Source organism: Vipera berus (assembly GCF_964194415.1).
Source record: "Vipera berus genome assembly, chromosome: 2".
Lineage (NCBI taxonomy): Eukaryota > Metazoa > Chordata > Lepidosauria > Squamata > Viperidae > Vipera > Vipera berus.
The window spans coordinates 53,367,932-53,381,116 of record NC_138203.1 but is presented as its reverse complement, the minus strand read 5'-3'; the positions used below and the strand labels follow the sequence as shown (position 1 = coordinate 53,381,116).

The 13,185-nt window shown below is 41.0% G+C and overlaps 1 protein-coding gene across 1 annotated transcript in view; it reads right to left on the bottom strand.

Annotated features, from left to right (window-relative positions):
• Positions 1 to 11,414, bottom strand: part of TNFAIP8 (TNF alpha induced protein 8) — a 41,546-nt gene extending 30,132 nt beyond the window's left edge. The window contains exon 1 of the mRNA XM_081315483.1: positions 11,384 to 11,414. Within this exon, the coding sequence (XP_081171609.1) occupies position 11,384 (1 nt within the window). The 5' untranslated portion in view covers positions 11,385 to 11,414. The remainder of the gene's footprint in view (positions 1 to 11,383) is intronic.
• Positions 11,415 to 13,185: the final 1,771 nt, after the last annotated feature.

Below are 13,185 nucleotides of genomic sequence, written 5' to 3'. Positions count from 1 at the left end.
TCCTTAGATATCCTGAACATCTTTTTTTCTAGGCTGGTTGTAATTTATACTGTGTAACACATACACCTAGAAAGACCAGAACAGTGTGATCAACAGTATTCCCTCTGATACTCTATGGAAGCAAGAGCTAGACTTCAAAGAAGTAGGATAGAAAGGGTATTGATGCTTTTGAACTTTTATGTTGGAAAAGATTTCTGAGAATACGTACTGTGGGAAACCAAGAAAACGCAAATGGATCATTGAACAAATCAAGCCAGAGTTCTCTCAAGGCACAAATGATCAATCTCAAATTATCCTGCTTTAGACATATTATGCTAAACCCTAGTTCTCTAGACTAGATTAAAGACTCTGAATGGCTTACAGATTTTTAAAACAATCCAATAATTTTCTATATAAAATATGAACAATGTTGTTGTTGTTAGTTGTGAAGTCGTGTCCGACCCCTCGTGACCCCACGGACAACATTCCTCCAGGCCTCTACCATCTTCTGGAGTCCCTTTAAGCTCACACCTACTGCTTCAGTGATTCCATCCAGCCACCTCATTCTCTGTCGTCCCCTTCTTCTATTGCCTTCAATCTTTCCCAGCATTAGGCTCTTCTCCAGTGAGTCCTTCCTTCTCATTAGGTGGCCAAAGTATTTGAGTTTCAACTTCAGGATCTGGCCTTCTAAAGAGCAGTCAGGGTTGATCTCCTCTAGGACTGACTGGTGTGATTGCCTTGCAGTCCGAGGGACTTGCAGGAGTCTTCTCCAGCACCATAGTTCATAGGTCTCAATTCTTTGGTGCTCAGCCTTTCTTATGGTCCAGCTTTCACAGCCATACATTGCAACTGGGAAAACCATGGCCTTGACTATACGCACGTTTGTTGGCAGGGTGATGTCTCCGCTTTTTAGTATGCTGTCTAGATTTGCCATAGTTTTCCTCCCCAGGAGCGTCTTTTAATTTCCTGGCTGCAGTCCCCATCTGCGGTCATCTTGGAGCCCAGGAAAATAAAATCTGTCACTATCTCCATTTCTTCCCAATCTATTTGTCAAGAATTGAAAGGGCCGGATGCCATGATCTTGGCTTTCTTAATGTTGCACTCTCCTTCTTCACCTGTATCAAGAGGCTCTTTAGTTCCTCTTCACTTTCTGCCATTAGAGTGGTATCATCTGCATATCTTAGGTTGTTGATATTTCTCCCGGCAATCTTAATTCCAACTTTTGATTCATCTAGCCCTGCCTTTCTCATGATGTGCTCTGCATATAAGTTGAATAGGCAGGGCGACAGTATACAGCCTTGCCAGACTCCTTTCCCAATTTTGAACCAATCAGTGGTTCTGTATCCAGTTCTCACTGTTGCTTCTTGACCCACATATAGTTTTCTCAAGAGACAAATAAGATGGTCTGGTACTTCCATCTCTTTAAGAACTTGCCACAATTTGTTGTGATCCACACAATCAAATGCTTTAGCATAGTCAATGAAGCAGAAGTAGATGTTTTTCTGGAACTCTCTAGCTTTCTCAATGATCCAGGGTATGTTGGCAATTTGATCTCTAGTTCCTCTGCCTCTTCGAAATCCTGCCTGTACTTCTGGTAGTTCTCGATCCACATACTGCTGGAGTCTCACTTGTAGGATTTTAAGCATAACTTTACTAGCATGTGAAATGAGTGCAATGGTGCGATAGTTTGAACATTCTTTGCCATTGCCCCTCTTTGGAATTGGAATGTAAACTGACCTTTTCCAATCCTGTGGCCAATAGCCAGATCAATCTAAACAACCATAACTGGGCTAGGAAAACATGTATGTCCTAAGAGCATTCCACAAAACCAGCGGAGTGAGAGCCAATCTAAATTTGAGAGGAAGGCTGTTCCACAGGACAAGTGCAGTCACAGACAAGCCCCTCTTTCCCCCAAGATGACATTCTTTGACTTACAAGACTTTCAATATGGGTGTTCTGTACCAGCCTGCTACCGGCCCTGCAGAAAAGGCAGGGACAACCCCTTTTACAAGAAGGCAAGAGGCTGGAACTAAGCCTACCAAATTTATGGATACAAAAGCAAACAAGACACGAACCATGAAACAGGAGCTATTCAAGCGGTTGCCTTCAGCAAACCAGCCCTCCCACGCATTCCCTTCATACAGTTCAGGGCGTGGCTTCTCTCTGCCTCCTTCCGAGGTGCCCCATTGCCTTCCTCTGTTTACTCCTGATTGACTGCCTCCTGCGTCGGGCATCCTTGAACAGGGCCAGCTGTGGATCATCTTCATCCATGCTGTCAGGCTCACACAGCTGGGTCTCCGTCGTGACCAGGTGGGAGGGGGCCTGGCTGAGGGCTCTAATCAGCAAGCTCTCCAACCCCCTCAGCAAGCTCTTCAACACCCCCCTCCTCCACTGAGTCGTCCGACCCAACTGCCGAACCCACAGGCTGACCCTGAATCACAACAATGGGTCTCCCATTGGATCTGTTGAGAAGGAACAAACAACAAACAATTCTGCTTTAACTTGGTTTAGAATCAACAGCTACCAATAACATTATCAAAAGAAAAGGAATATTACAGCACAAACAGCATTGTAAAAAACTGGGAAAAGGGACAGAAAGTAACAGAAAGAAATTAAAGGTATCCAGTAAAAGGAAATATTACTACATTTAGCTTATGCCTACATCACTCACTATCTCCCTAACCCATTGTAATTGTAAACTATCCTTGATGCATCAGTTTCATGTACTGCTTCATACATAATTTTATTTTCCTTCCCACTACTGCAGAGTTTGTTATCAACTTCTTTGGATGTTACTTTGTCAGTCAGACTAGCAAACTATCATTTGCATCCCATCAATTTAGAGGCATAAGTAGTCTGTGGCTACTGTAAGGAGTCCTGTTTGATTTTCTAATGCACATATTCATTGTAAGGGACAATAAAAAAAGTAAGATTTCTAACATGCACGCTCCTTTTAAAGAACAATCGACTTTTTAAACTATCATTCTTAAGTTTCAGCATCTGACATTAAAATGCAAATTAACATAAAAAGGACAGGGATGACATAATACATGTTTGACAACCTATCTGGAGTTAGATACCATCAATATATCTCATGTAATACAAATTTTATTTCTGATTGTAATTCAATATAAATTTTAAACCTTATGTCCATATATATTTCCAGTGATCAAGCATAGTATTATAATTAAAAAAAACCATTTAGCCATATAAGAACAACTGACATTTTCAAAAAGCCACTAATTTACAGTGGGTTAGAAACAAAAAAGCTGGCAGCAAAACCTTCTTAAAAACTGCAAATATAAAACAACTAAAACAAATTAGCATTGCACATTTATAGTAAGATATAGGACAGAAAACATAAGAACACATATTTAACTTAATGAAAAGATAACCAGATACTGAATTTTTGCAAGGCACATGAAAAGTGAATTCTACAGCTCGGGCAACGGTAACAAGAATGAACTTTCTCAAGTTGCAGGTAGAAAGTCTCTGGCCTATATAATCTCCTGAAAAGCAATTTTTAGTTGATTGGCTGATATGCAAAGGAGCAAGGATATCTTTAGTTATACAGATAAACATGGCATGATATGTTCCTTGAATGTAGCTCAATCATAAACTGGCAGCTTACACATTGTCTTTGGAACAAATGCAGAACCTTTGCAATGGCAGTTGTCTTATCCTAGTGAAGAGCAAAATAATTCTTGTTTCATGAACATGAACAAATGAGCATCTGGTGTTATGCTGTCAATCAAGGCTGGGCAACTCATGAGCTCATAGTTCATTGTGCTGATTTTTTAAAGCCCTGTTTCTGCAAAGTGCAGTAACTATGGAAACTTCTAAATACAGAAACTAGAACATCTGATACTTTCGTTTCTGATTTAGGTGGTTTTATGAGCACGGGGTTTTGCAGAAACAGTACTTTCTAAAAGAAAACTCCTCCTCCACTCCGTTCCATGAGTTCCATCTTTACTAAATATTTGCTAATGTTCGTATTTATGATTTTATTGTTTAATGTGTTATATTGTCATTTTTATCTTACAAGCCTCCCAGAGTTGCTTGATAGAAAAATAGGCAACTTATAAATTTAACAAACAAATAAATAAAATCAGCAGCTATGATAATAGAAAGCCAGGATAGCCTGGACAATTCTGACCTTCCTCCACAGCAACCCTGGCTATATTGAAGAAGCTCTGTGAAAGAGTAGGTGTCCATATCTACGTGTACAGATATACTGTATATGTCTGGTCTCCAACCTGTCATCCAGCACTCTAGCTATTAAGGGGACAGGTTTTTCAACTGAATGTAAGTAAACATGGAGGAGGAAAGCTTCTTCAGTGGTTACCCTTAATGATGATTTGGAAAACTCAATAGTGCAATGCAGCTAACTTAAGCTGAATCAAGAGGTACTTAAAATAGCGCCAGCTACACTACTCAATCCTTTGTTTCCAGGAAATATTTAAAGTTGGAAGCATACTTGGATGCATATATTTAAAAGTTTCAAAACTAATTTGTATTAGAAACAAGACCTTCTCAAAAGCGGTCCCCCACTTTTGGAACTAGTTTTTCAGTTGACACTCAACAGGTTTATAAGTGGAGACTAAAGATTTAAAAGTTTAACTTGGCTCCTAAACTGACTTAGAACTCCTTTGGCACAAAACGTTTGAATCTTGTCCTCTGTCCTTTTAAATCAAGTAAACATATATCAATTTGAAATATTTTGGTCAAGCCACCTTAAAAAGTTTAAACCATATTGGTTTGATTAATTTACCTTTATTTTTCTAATGAGTTGAATTATGTTCTGAGTTTTTCTTAATAAAACAAAAAGTCAACTTGTTTCTGACCAATTTCAAAAGTTGAAAACTGGGTGGCTGTTTCTGGCAAAGTCAACCTTAGCAATACCGCTCCTCATTCTTAGGAGTCAATCCCCCATTATTATTTTTTACCATATGACATTTTCTTGTGATTTCTCTTCCACACTTAGAATAAAAATGTTCCACTGATGATTTTTATAACATACTGAATTATACATTTAGTCTACTTGTGCAATCATCAGCAAACTAGTTCCAAAACCTGCTATACAAATCCAACCAAGGAGCTAAGTAAATAAATTTCTATTTACAGTGGACAGAGAAGAAATAAAACAGCAGATTATGTGAAGACTACATACACAAGCACTAGAAAAACATTATCTTTTGTGTTGGGATCATTTTCTTGTCAGATTTACAGTGATTTTCATTTTAATTAATATCCTAAGATACAGTAATCATTATTAATGCTGACACCATTAAAAAAGTGAGGAAATGCCAAATCAAGTATATAAATATTTCATAATCCAGAGATTCACAATAATCTTAGCAGGACACTTGTTCTACAAAAGAGAACACACGTCTTTTGCTTGTTGTGTTTGTAAAAATGGAAACACTGGCTAGCAAAGCCATCTCGTACAAATCTCATATACGAATGAATAATGGTTTGAGAATGCCAGTTCCCAACACAGATTGCAATAAAGACTAGTGTGAGATAATGAGTAATTTCATTCACCAAGGTAGCTTCTTCTCAATAGAAATAAAGGGACTAGAATCTTTTAGGACTGGGGTGCAACGCTGGGGTTACAGTGGCCCTTAGTTTATGTAGATCTCAGGCTAGTTGCTCTGTAGGCAATTTCCTATATAAGAAATACATATGAAAATAATATATATATTTATAAACACTGAATTTCAATACCAGGGAATTTCATATCAGGGAATGATTACTAGTTCACCTCATTCACACACATGATTTAATGCTTAATTCAGCTTCATCCACCTTTTCTCAATTTGTTTGTTGTGTGAATCAAGTGAATATATGAAAAAAATAGAATTTCTGTTATATCCAGTTTATTTTTATTTATTTATTTATTTATTTTATTGAATTTGTATACCGCCCTATTCCCGTAGGACTCAGGGCGGTTTACAGGGCAGTTGGAACAATGAAATACAAAAAATTAAAATCAAAATCAATTAAAACAATTAAATTAAATTCAAGGCCCAAAAGTAAATCTAAAACCCAATTAAATTAACAACCCCACAGTCTGGACCAAACAGCTCAAAGAGCCAGGTTTTCAGGTCCCGGCAAAATGAGCGAAGGTCGGGGGTAGTCCTAAGTTCCGTGGGTAGTTGGTTCCATAGGGCAGGCGCACCCACAGAGAACTCCCTTCCCCTGGGAATAACCCGCCAGCATTCATTAACCAGCGGTACCCTGAGAAGGCCCTCCCTGTGGGGGCGCACAGGACGATGGGAGGATGATGCCAGCAGCAGGTGTTCCCTTAGATAGTCCGGACCCAAGCCATTTAGGGCTTTATAGGTCATTACCAGCACCTTGAATCTCACACGGAGGGCAACCGGAAGCTAATGCAGCTCGCGGAGAAGAGGTGTTACATGGGAGTATCGGGAAGCTCCCATCACAACTCGCGCGGCTGAATTCTGCACCAGTTGAAGCCTCCGAGTGGTCCTCAAGGGCAGCCCCATGTAGAGGGCATTGCAGTAGTCTAACCAGGAGGTCACAAGTGCATGAGTGACTGTGCGTAGGGCATCTCAGTCCAGATAGGGCCACAACTGGTGCACCAGGTGAATCTGGGCAAAAGCCCCCCTGGTCACGGCTCCTATATGATCTTCAAAAATGAGCCGTGAATCCAGGAGGATGCCCAAGTTGCAAGCCCTATCAACGGGGGGTAACACCTCATCCCCTATTGTTAATGATGGAGAAAACTGGTCAGCCCAAGATGATGGTATGAACAGTCACTCAGTCTTGGCAGGATTGAGACGAAGCCTGTTTTTCCCCATCCAAACCTGGACCGCCTGTAGGCAACGGGACATCACGGCGAGGGCATCACTGGGTTGGTTAGGGGTGGAAAGAAAAAGTTGGGCATCATCAGCATACTGGTGATACCCCACCCCTAAACCATGAATGAGCTCACCCAGCGGCTTCATGTAGATGTTGAACAGGAGGGGAGAGAGGACCGACCCCTGAGGGACTCCACAAACAAGAGATCTCGGGGTGGACCTCTATCCTCCCGTCAACACCGACTGCGAGCAGCCCAGGAAGTAGGAGAACCACCATAAAACAGTGCCCCCCACTCCCAGCCCCCTGAGATGCCGCAGTAGGATACCATGGTCGATGGTATCAAAAGCCGCTGAGAGGTCTAATAGGACTAGGACAGAGGAACAACCCCTGTCCCGAGCCCACCAGAGATCATTCACCAGCGCGACCAATGCCGTCTCCGTGCTATGCCCGGGCCTGAAACCCGATTGGTACGGGTCAAAATAATCAGTTTCCTCCAGGAATAGAGGGAGCGGATGCGCTACCACACTCTCAACAACCTTCACCAAAAAGGGAAGGTTGGAGACAGGATGATAGTTATTCAAAATCGCCGGGTGCAGGGAAGGCTTCTTGAGGAGGGGCCTCACCACTGCCTCTTTCAAGGCGGCAGGGAAAACACCCTCCCTCAAAGAAGCAGTTATAAGTTTCATACTTAGCTTTTAAAAATATGCTTTCTCCAACTTGCTTACCCTAAGATCTTCCTTTTCATTTGTGTCAGAGCAATAGATTCCTCTGGGACTAATTATTTTTCAGGGTCTTCTTGGAAACTAAACATTTCACATGAAACCTGTCCCATTCTAATGGAAAGTATCTATTACTTCACAACTTGTGTAGCACCTAGAAAAAATGTAAACCTTTGATGATATTACATAGAATTATTTGGAATTGAAAAAAATCCACAAAACCCTAAACTTTTATGACAGGCCATTAGAAATAATAGTGTACCCCCTTTAAATAGCTTAGAATATTCAAAGCAATATTTTTGACTGAACTCCAAAGCAGCTGTTTGGTTTAAATTGACAGTAAATAAAATATTATTTCAAATTACCCCCATAATATAATATATATTGAAGCATTCAACCGATTACAAAAATAGCTATGCACGCTAGAGAGAAAAAATAAGGCATGATGCTTATTGCTAAAATTAACAATATATTAACAAGTTTTCTAATATTTCAATATACTGAAAAGCTGTTTGTAGCCTATTTTTATGTAGCCCTAAAAATGAGCAGAACAGAGGGCAACGCCCTAGAACTCCTCTTCATAATCTGCATGCATTTGTTCTTTTTAATCTCCCAAATGAACAAATAAAAGTCAAGAATTTCACATGATTCATTCTCTACCCAGTTTCAAGCTTGTCTTCAGGTAATGTCTGAAGACAGCTACCTCTGAATCTTTATGTTACATATCAATTAAGTGTAGTAATGCAAGATTTTGCTATTAATCTCCAAAGTACAACAATGCTACTTTGAATGGTAATGGAGTTTTAAAAAATATGGAATCAATTGTTTAGAGAATCAATTGTTCCAGCTTTCCTAATGTAACTTGCGGTTATATTATCTATTTTTGTTCTCTTCTCTCATCTTAAATATATAATTTGGCATCATAATAAAAAGTACACTTATGAAACTTTTCACTTCATTTATTGAGGACAGAAATCCAGATATTCACATACTTAACTATTTTACAAATGAATATAAAAAGTTGTACTCTTACATGGCGTTAGGTGTTATGGTTACATAATAGCAACAAAAGTCTATGGTAATAAGTACAGATTTGGCATTACAGAAAAGGCAAAAGTTGCCAAATTAATTTCTGTTCAACAAGCATACCCTGGTGTGGAATATATGGTACTTGTTTTCCAACAACAATCTATAAACCAGATTTCTAGATTACTGGTAAAACAGAAAAAGAAACAGACTTGAATAGCTTGAGGACTTAAGTCACACAAATAGCAAAAGTAAATCTTCAAAGGAAATGAAATTTCTAATCACAACAATCTTAGTGGATGCTAAGCTCATAACTGAGACAAAGTTGTTTAACCTTCACCTTCTATCTAGTGAAGCAATTCATTTTATCTAATCTATTTTGAGTTATTAATTGGACCTTTTAGGAATTGTTTAGGTCAGAGGTGTCAAACTGCTGGCCCGTGGACTGGTTTCATCATACCGAAGCCGTGCTCACCCCATTGCCGGCAATGCAAAAAGAGTCGCTATACATCACAACACATCACGTGACGTGGCGAGTTTGACACCATGGTTTAGGTCACAGGTCTGCAACCCGCGGCTCCGGAGCCGCATGCGGCTCTTTCAGGCGTCTCCTGTGGCTCCCAGTCCTCTGCCATGTGCAGTCCCCAAAAAAAAGCGGGACTAAAAAAGTTCAACCAATCAATTCAAATATGCAGGGTAGGTGCATATCTCACCTTGGCTCCACTATTCAGTCAAACCCTGTTCTGCGCATGCGCGCATGTACGCGCATGTGCACACATTTTTTGCGGCTCCCAGTTTTTCCTTTTGTGAGGGAACCGGTTCCGAGTGGCTCTTTCACTGTTTCAGGTTGCTGACCCCTGGTTTAGGTCATCCCAATAACTTTGCAAGCATTTCTCTCTCTAGCCCCACCCCAGCAATAGGCCAATTAGGCTGCTGTAGTATTAGAATCCTTTTTTGTCCTAAAGTCCTCCACTATTTATGAGAGAAAGAGTACTGGAAAAATCTTTCCTTTAAGGATTACACAAATCATATTCTTCAGAGCAAAAGCAGAATACAGAAGAACATAATCCCTACACAAACCCACTGAAAACTTCAGAAAAAAGAAAAATCCAGAGCACTTGTATCTTTTCTGAGACTTCCATGATTCTGTTGCAGCAAACCATTAAACCTCAGATTATAGACATGTTTCTACCTTCAAAGTCTGTCAAATGACATACTTGGATCTTTAAGATACCATTAGGCACATCAAACACTATACATATGATTAATTCACTATTTAATAATGCTTTTAGTTTGGATAATTACAACTCTCAGGAGATTCATTAATAAACTTAGCATTTTTTCTTTCCAAAATTAAAAGGATACTTTTCCCACTTTTCAATTTAAGTTAAAGTGTCCTGACGTTTCAGACACAAAGAATATACTGTACAAGAAACACAACAGTACTTCAAATATAAGGTATGGACTTATTACACTGAACTTTACTGCAATTTTAGTGTTTTTGCAACTTCCTGTAAAAACATAGATACAGCAAAAAGTAACCTGTCTGATGTTTTAAATCAGATCCAGATCCAAACAGAGTGAGCATATTATGGGTTCTGTCTAGGGAACTACTGTACATCTGACAAGTCCTAGGGCAGTGGGCCTTTTCTGCCATGGCACAGCATTGTGGAATCACATCACTACCTGAGCTGAGGTTGGCCTCATCATTTGTGTTTTATTCCCCCACCCCCCAGGTGAGGGAGATAGTGAGCTTCCAAAGATCTACCACCAGGTGGCCCTCAATTAGGAAAACCTACAATTTCAATCAGTTGCTGCCTCCCTGATTGATTGTGGTATTTGCAGGTTCCTGACAGCTGAAAACCACCAGATTGGGGAAGCTCTGCATTCAACAGGTTGCTTGGAAGATATAGATATCAAATTTAAAAATGAGCTGTTTCCTTCTCCCCCCAAAAAAAATCTTACTAGGTCCTGGAGAACACAAAAGCATATGCTGCCTGCCTCAGTTGATATTTTTATTAACAGCAGCATCTCCATTTAAAACAGTGACAGATATTTCATTAGATTTTTATTCTGCTTTTATTGCTTTACAGGTAAGGGATTGTACATAATCCCTATTTTCCCCCGACAAAAACCCTGTGAGGGGAGCTGGGTGGGTGAAAGTGACTGGCTCAAAAGTCAGCACTAGAACTCAAGTCTCGAGGTTTTTAGACCAGCAACTTTAATCGTTACATCGGATTGACTCTCCATATCGGCAGCATTTGGTTTTGAAGATCTAGCCCGAACTGTACTTCTACATAGAGGGGGGGGGAGAGCTTTCTCCTCCTTTCCCACTTTCTGAAGCCTTACGGAAAAAAGCACGTTATGCATCTGTAACGTGGGGGAATACTTGACAACGTATAACGAATTGCAATCAATCACAAAGCTAAGAACCAAAGACTTAAACAAGAAAGAATTTAGCTTGAAAACGGAGACTTGGCTGCTTATTGAAAAGTCTCACCCTCAGCCAGCCAAAGCTTTGGGCGAGGACCCACTCGTCTCCGCCTTAGTGCAACCATCAAACATTGCTAGACCCAAGGCATTCTCTCTCTCCCCCCCCCCACCCCCAGCTCCACCAATTCTTGCTGCGCCCCAGCCAGAGATAAACCCATCCCATCGCTCTCCACCGGCTATAGCAGGGGTCTTCAAACTTGGCCCTTTTATGACTTGTGGACTTCAACTCCCAGAATTCCTCAGCCAGCCAAGCTGGCTGAGGAATTCTGGGAGTTGAAGTCCACAAGTCATAAAAGGGCCAAGTTTGAAGACCCCTGGGCTATAGCATCACAACCGCTTACTATGTGCTCCGCGGACGCCGGAGGTCCCAACGCAGACACGCCAACAATTTAAGGTAGTTCCAAGTCTCTCCGTGTCTCGGGAGAGAGGAGGGAGGGGAGGGAGGCGGGGCACAAGGAGAAAAGGAGGCTGGGCTGGTGACTTCGGGCCAATCGTTGTCGGGAAAAGGATCAAAGAGGCGGGCGTTGAGCGGGGGTGGGCAGCGAGAGAAGGAGTTCGCGTGGTGGTTTGCCAGGTGTGCCGGACCGGTTCCGTCGGCTTTTGATCGCGAGGCCACTCCCGCGCAAAGCAGCCGCTCATCCTAGGACAGGGGTCGGCAACCTTGGCTCTTTTATGACTCGCGGACTTCAACTCCCAGAATTCCCGGCTCGGGAATTCTGGGAGTTGAAGTCCGCGAGTCATAAAAGAGCCAAGGTTGCCGACCCCTGTCCTAGGATGACAGGAGCAGGGGTCGCGGTCGGCGCTGCAGCTTTCCCAGAGCGCAGCCCACTTCGTCCCCCCCGAAGGCCGGGAAGAGGCCGATCTGATCGTCGTGAAGGCTCTGCGAGACTTATTTTTTTCGCTTTTGCTAGAGAGCGCACGACGAGCAATGTTAAATTGGGCAACCCATCCGAAAAGGATTTCTCAATGGTTTCCCTTTGTAAAAGGAGTTGAAAACGTGGGTGTAGTAGACATCCAGCCCATTCTTGTTTTTATCAGTTCCGTATCAGTTGGGAGTGACTCACGGTTACCCGTTTTGAGCAATCTGTCTGACAACGGAGCACTCCTTATTTGCTCTTGTAGGCCTTTTAATGGTACAGTCATTTCTCTCTTTTCTGTTTGCGCATTCTTATGTGCCAGCTGCTAGATGTAGTACTTCTCACTATGTATATAAAAGCATGTTTGATTTGTAGGGTGCCTATTTGTTTCAAGAAGCTATTGGTTAACTGAGTAGTATAATAGAGGATTCTGCCCCTCCAAAGCTTGTTCTGTACAGCACATTTTCCATATTAATATCAATAAATGTAAGCTATTGTCATGACAAGCATATCTATGGTTTACTCAGTTCAGTTTTAGAAAATGGCAAAACACAACTAGAAACCAACAAGGGTAGGATCTGCACACCTTGCTAGGCTAAATTGGATGGCTAGTTTACAACTTAATACATAGTGCATAGTCAAATGACTCGCACATTTACGGTTTAAATTTCATTAGGCTTGAGTGATATTATAAAGTAACCACTGTAGCAGTCTGTAAAAATCTAAAGGGGTGCTTTTTCTAATGGGGACTAGAATCATTTGAAGATGGACATATTACAACTCTTGCTCAGGAACTCAAGCTGGGATGTTAAGGCTAAAAGGTATTTAGCATCAGTGCTGAAAAACTTAGCAAAAAGGCAGAAATATCCTTAAAGTGTTGTCAATACCACATCCTTGGTGGTTTTCTCAAAAACATTACACAAGTAGTTTGCTATTACCTTTTTCTGATATTCCTTTGACTTCCCAATTGGAAAAGGCTGGTACCAAGGTACATAACTGAGGCAACTGTTTTACATATAGTGTCTGAAGTTTACATTATTCATCAGTGGAATATTTACCACCTCCCCCTGTAGCAAACTAGTTACAGGATAATACAATGTAACTCATAGGAAACGGCTGCATGTGGAAAGTGGTAAATGTTTGTAGTTCAGGGTTTAAATGAAGGGTTCTTGGTGCTAAGCTTGGTTGTTTTCTTGCAGATGTTTCATTACTCAAACTAGGTAACATCAATGCTAGTAAAGAATGAGTTTGCGCTCTGCTTATATTCTTGTGGCTTTCCCTGTCAG